The 6,539-nt window shown below is 45.2% G+C and overlaps 1 protein-coding gene across 1 annotated transcript; it reads right to left on the bottom strand.

Moving 5' to 3' along the window:
* Positions 1–3,248: 3,248 nt before the first annotated feature.
* LOC124550799 (speckle-type POZ protein-like) lies at positions 3,249–4,085 on the bottom strand. The gene has a single exon (XM_047125524.1). The coding sequence runs from the start codon at positions 4,083–4,085 to the stop codon at positions 3,249–3,251; it is 837 nt and encodes a 278-aa protein (XP_046981480.1).
* Between the last annotated feature and the right edge of the window lie 2,454 nt (positions 4,086–6,539).

Here is a 6,539-nt window from a genome sequence, read left to right as displayed (position 1 = left end):
AAAGCCTTCAGCTAAGTTAATGGCTACGACCTAGCAAGGCGCCATTTGTACCACTGCATGTATCTTAACGAGTCTCACTTGTATCATCAAGAATGCTGTATACCAAAGGACGATATAAAAGTTAAGTGTTCTAGTAGCTACGTTCTTTTCTTTATCACATTCATCACGTATCCTGTTTCAGACCTCTATCTCGCCTACGTGAGATTACGCGTGCCTTTCGGCTACTTCAGTGTGGCGTAGCTGTCTTGTTACGCCACAACATTCTTTATTGGGGTTATTTACCTGTTGAAGCTTACCATAAAATTTGTAACTTAGCTTTCATGATTTTATTTAATTTAAGCATTCTTGTAAAGCAGTCCTTTATGTTTTATTGATTGGTAATTCTTTATTGGTGTTATTCATTGGTTGAAGGTTAACGTATGTTTGTAACCAAGTTTATGTCCTTGCTTAATTGACATTTGTTAAGAGCCTTTATTGCTGGAAGATCATTAAAGCTTGCGTGTTTGTAATTGTGAATACTGTTGTCTATGTTTTGGACTACCCTTCCACTTCCACAGCCAAGCTGTCCTATCTACCAGTTTGAGTGAAGGCTTCTGGTTCGGAAATGAACAAGTAGTAAGTTGTAAGCGAAAATCATTCTGATACCACTCATAGGGCAATACATGTGCTGGTATTTGAGCCATGGCGGCTCATATCGATAGTGCCACTCTGGTGGTTTATCATTCCTGCCACGGTCAGGGCGGTAAGCAGCGCCCTCTGGGGCCTACGCGAGGAGTAACGAGGCGAGGTCCTGTGGAGGGGTGTGCTCCGGGACGTGGTGGAAGACGGTTGTCTGGTTGACGCAGCGACTGTGAGACCGGACCTATCACACGGAGATATACAAGTTGGCTCTGAACGGAAGGCGCCGTACCAAGCAGCGGGAAGCGGGCGTCCTGTAATTTGTGTGAAGGAGTAACGATTTTTGCATTGGATGTCCCAGTGGTTCCCGAGAGTTGCGGTGGATGCTTTCAGAGAAGAGAATTGGTAAGAGCTTGTGTCTACGCTCTTTTCCGTACGGTGTTGCTGCCTGCCGTTATAAATGGGCGAGAATCAGGCGCTTGTATTGACTATACGGGAACTGGTGATGTAAAATTACATTTGTGATTGAGTCTCACTTGTACTGTGACCATTTAGAGGCGAAAACTGTGGTGGTTTCATTAGGTCTGGTTCTTTGCTGTGCAACTAAGGGAGTCAGTTATTTGGGGTAACTGAGGGAGCACCATTATGTTGGTCTAAGTGATATGTTCTTCACGTTTTGTCTATGACTTTGCGAATCTAAATCGTGGGGGAGTACACGTGTGAGTAATTTGCTATTCTATTGATGGTTATGTTGTAAAGACTTCTCTGCTCTGTTAAATCACGCGCTGATTTGTAGCCAATCCAAGCAGAAGTTACCATTGCTACTTGCTTATGTGCTACTGTCCTTATGATTGGAGTTGTTTGTCTTTTGATTGTGGGTTGCTCACATTTAAAAAAATAATAATTACGGCTACTATTCATAAGGGTTGTCTAGTACGGAAATTGCTTAATCTTTTATCCTATGCTGGTCTGTTTGCCTATCACATTGGCTTTCTATGCAGTAAGTGAAGGAATGTGTATGGTGGTTCAAGATTGTAGGCTGACTAGTATTCGAACTGGTGTTGAGGTTAAGGGCGAGATCAGCATCCCGCAAACCCGCACGCTGCGCGTGGTTAAATGTTCCGCTATTGGGGAGCCGGCTCTCTCTTCTTGGATTTTGTAAGGATACGTGATGAGTGCATCGCTGTAGTTTTTCGCGTGCTAAATTGCGGGGTGTCGGTGCCGTCCTAGGGCTAGACTTGTGATGTATGTTACGTTGAAAGGGAATTAACTGTACCAAACTTACGAGAGGTTTTAGTTTGTTTTAGGTCTGTACATGGAATGATGTTGATATTTTGTCGATTACGGCAATAACTTCCTGTGTGGAGAGATCCTCTGAGGGATTTGTCTTGTACTGTTGCAGTGCAGTACATCTGAAACGTGCTGCTTAAAACTTGGGACTGCAGCTATCTGATGTCATATATTACTGCTTAATCTTAAATGTCTTGGATGTAATATGGTTGTTGAGGATTATGTAATTAATTTTGATCACTGGTTCGTTAAAGGAAGTATTTCGTTTTAAAATATGTGCTCGGTCAGAGCCTATTTGTGCTATTTACTTGTTTAAAGGTTTGAGTGACTTAAAGGAAAAAAAAATAGTTTTTTGTAATTTGTACTGATTGTTCCTTTTGGGTAATACCTGACTTATGTGTTCAATAAACGAATGTCTAGTCAATGGTGATGCACAGTTCTATTGCTAGCCCAACCTTTCCACTCCACTGCCTATTGAGCTGCTTTGTGTCGAAATTGTGTTCAGAACACCCCTCTGACCTGACACCTCAGTATTTTTGTTGCTAAGATTGTGGGGTAGGCACCTGTCAGGGTGGTAGTGTGGTAGTATGGACAAGACACGAAAAAATGTCTAGTAACCGTGGGTTCTCTAATGCATACCTGAGGAACTATGAGCACTTGTTCATCTTCGCTACTGTGAAACATCTCCTCCATTGAACAAATGCTAATATCTCTTAAGGTATGCATTTTAGAGCTCATGTTTACTAGACTTTCTCTCTCGTTTTGGGCCACACTACCGCCTCAGAAAGTTACCTACCGCACAATCTTAGCACAACTATACTAGTGCATGTATTCCACTATCAGAGGTATCAAAACGATCTTCGCTTATGCCTGTCGACTCGTTCGTTCCGTTTCAGGGAACTTTACCTGAAACTGATACATTTGTCCGCCTTCATCGTCCCTCAAAGTTTGTAACATCATCACAGGATCACCCTGTACAAAGATACAATTACAAGCACCGGAGTCTACAACTTTGATGCTGTGTAGCGTCGCTGGATGACGATTGTGGATATGGGTTCCTGAGTAAAACTTGACCTAAGTCCCCTCCACAACCTCTAGAAGTGTGTAACATGAATTGTGAAACATTTGCATAACTTTGAACTGCATAACTTTGAGTGGTATAATTGTGTAATAACTTTAAATTAATTTGTATAACTTTAAATTAGGGGCCGTCGCTCTAAAAACCGCTAGCCTGCAACTCAGCGCCGGTCCCTCTACAAACACCTAACACTCATCAAAATCCGTGATTAACATGTCTGATATTCCCCTTGTCAGAGCTCAGATTCAGCTGTCTCTCCCTCTCATGCCATTTGCTCGCTGATACGCTGTATGGCTTCCGGGTGCGTGGATATGGTCTCAGTCCATCCAGGGGTGCGCATCACCTGGTAGAGGTTGCGCTTGATGAAAAGGACCGCGCGGTCCCACAGAATGTCGCAGGAGAAAAGCGAGGCGTTGGCTGCAGTTTCTGCGGCGTTGTCCACACTGAGGCAGCTGGCGATGTGGGCCTCGCACTGGCGCTTCAGGTGTCGCAGCTGGTACTTGTCGGCGGCTATCAGCAGGTCCCACGGCATCTCCCTGAGGGCCGGCGCCACACCGGTGTACACGTACAGCAGAACCTGCTTCAGCACTTCCGACTTCACGTCCGAGACTTTCACGAAGCCTTCCTGTGCCTCCTTCGTGTGCGGCTGCAGCATGGCAGCAAAGTAAGGACTCCGCACAGACAGTAAGGCCCTGTGTGCCTTCAGAACCGTGCCTCCTGCGTGTAGCTCGAAGTCCGTGAGGACTTCTTTTTGCAGCATCTCGCCCAGGCCGCTCACTATACTAGCGTGTGGTTCTGCAGCGTCTACTACAGCCAACTCGTCCTGGACAATGCACTGCATGCCGATTTCGCACTGCAGTGTTATCTCGTCCGCGCGGTTGTCGTCGTCGTCTTTGGTTGCGTCTGGTTTCCTGATGAGGAGCATTTCTGTTTTTTCTCCTTGCTTCAAACTGTACCATGAGCGTGGAAATACTTCTCGTATCTCGCCTGATGGGATAATCTCGTCGGCTTTCAGCTGCGCTCTCAGAGGCTTTTCCGAGCCGCTCTTTGTCAGCAAGAAAACCAGGTGAAGTCCATCCGACTTGTTGTTAAGGACCATGCACCACTCGCTGGAATTCTGGTGTGGGAACGGAGTGGATTCGACACTGGTTGTTCCTTTACCCAATGCTTTCAGGCCTTTCACAGTCCATGTGCTGACAGTCGAGTAGTTCTCGAACCTCGTACCACGTGAGTGCTTCGTAACGGTTGGTGTACCTGCTCCTACTCCCGCAATAGCAGTTGTCCAGGTGGTTTGTTCTGCAACAAACAAAAAATCCAGCAAATCATGCTGAGTACCTATTATCAATGGGGGAGGTATTACATATACAAAACATGGATTGCTCGCTACAAAAGTATTTGGTTTCCAGATACTTCTAATAACCTTGAAGAGACGATAGGAGAATCGGTAAAAATATTGACTTACTCATTATATCAGAGTTACAAGCAGAAATAAAAAGCAAAGAATAAAAAGTCATCGGGAGCAGAGGACGTGAACGTAGACCTCATAAAGAATGGAGGAGTTTTACTCAAATTCTGACTTCATCTATTAAACACCTGCTAGCTTACAATGAGCATACCTGATGGACGGTATTGTATTGTATAGTATTTATTGTATTGTATGTTAACCGGGAACCTAGAAACGACAGAGAGGCTCTGTCCCCGCCGCAGCCACAGTGGTCCACAAAACCACAACGACTACCGCAGTCCACTTCACCCCTTCGCCGCCCCACACCGAACCCAGGGTTATTGTGCGGTTCGGCCCCCGGTGGACCCCCCCAGGGAACGCCTCACACCAGACGAATGCAACCCTTATGTTTGCGTGGTGGAGTAATGGTGATGTACGCGTGCGTGGAGAACTTGTTTGCACAGCAATCGCCGACATAGTGTAATTGAGGCGGAATAAGGGGAACCAGCCCGCATTCGCCGAGGCAGATGGAAAACCGCCTAAAAACCATCCACAGACTGGCCAGCTCACCGGACCTCGAGACAAATCCGCTGGGCGGATTCGTGCCGGGGACCAGGCGCTCCTTCCCGCACAGCCAACCGGGCGGGCCTGATGGACTGTTCACAGCAAGTTGTAGAGAGTTAGCTCTACCAGCTAACATTCAGGGAACTTAGGTGCACGCCCCTATCGCTCCTCTGTTTACAGCTAACCGTGTCTGCCACAAGTTCTCAACATTGTAGTACAGGGTGTTTCAAATAGGACTATACAAATTTAAAAATTCATATAAATTTATTAAAGGAAGATATAGAGCTGGGTTTAGTGTTCCTTTGTAGCGAAACACGTCAAGTTTTTTATGTTGAACTAAAGATATATGTGGCTTCCCTTCGTTATCCTGCACACATCCCATCGGAAGTGTTTCTTCCCAAACTCGCTGTAGCATTACAGGTGTAACTTGCTCAATGTCGGCGTAAATTCTTGCTCTGAGTTCAGGTAGAGAAGCCGGCATAGCAGGTACAAACACAATATCCTTGATGAATCCCCATAAAGAACAGATTGATGACAGTTCTGGGGAATTTCGGGGAATGCAATTGGCGTATCACGGCCAATCCATTGATCTGGAAAGCGGTCACTGAGAAAAACCCGGACATCAGCCAGGTAGTGGGGTGATGCACCATCTCGCATGAAGTGAACTTTTCGTTCTTGGTTGTTCTTGGGCTGTTGACAAAATGTTGTACCACTCGCTCAACGACGTCGTCAGATGTGCTTGGACTACTTGATGATTTCCCATGCCTTACCAAGCACCCTGTTTCTACAAAACATTTATGTCATTCTAGTTGTATGCCTGCTAAGAGGATCTTTAGCTTATTTTTCACGGAAATTACGCTGAACTGTTGTCGCTGTCTTCGATTCTTCAAACCAAAACACACGCTCGGGTCCAGTGAAAGCAGCCATATTTAAGGTAACTGCTGCTAGCGCTCCTTACGGTGTAATTCGGTACTAGCGAACTACGCGAGACAGAACTTGATGTATGTCCCTACAAATGGACACTACAATCACCTCTGTAGGTACAATGAATTAATTCATATGAATTTTCAAAGTTGCAAAGTCCTTTTTGAAACACCCTGTATTTCCTTATCCCAAGTTGAGTAAAATATATTTATTTAAAGTGCACTTGTGTCAACCAATCTCTTGCTTGCCAGTACAAATTCTTACCGCGACAGTTCACTTTGACCACCTTCCACCCATATATCATCAGCATCGAGGACATAACATTCGGCTTCTCGGAATATAACGATTACCTACTCGCATCATAGCAAAAATAAACCGACAAACTACAGAGGTATATGTGCTTTTAAGGCAGCATAGAAACTGAACGCTGATATATTAAATAACAAATTAATGCCAATAGTAGAGTCACCCTTGACACGGGGCAGCTTGTACTGACAATGTTGTTGTTGTTGTTGTTGTGGTCTTCAATCCTGAGACTGGTTTGATGCAGCTCTCCATGCTACTCTATCCTGTGCAAGCTTCTTCATCTCCCAGTACCTACTGCAACCTACATCCTTCTGA

The sequence above is a fragment of the Schistocerca americana genome, chromosome 9 (genome assembly GCF_021461395.2).
Source record: "Schistocerca americana isolate TAMUIC-IGC-003095 chromosome 9, iqSchAmer2.1, whole genome shotgun sequence".
Lineage (NCBI taxonomy): Eukaryota > Metazoa > Arthropoda > Insecta > Orthoptera > Acrididae > Schistocerca > Schistocerca americana.
The sequence above is the reverse complement of the archived record's forward strand: the minus strand, read 5'-3'. Positions and strand labels throughout refer to the sequence as shown.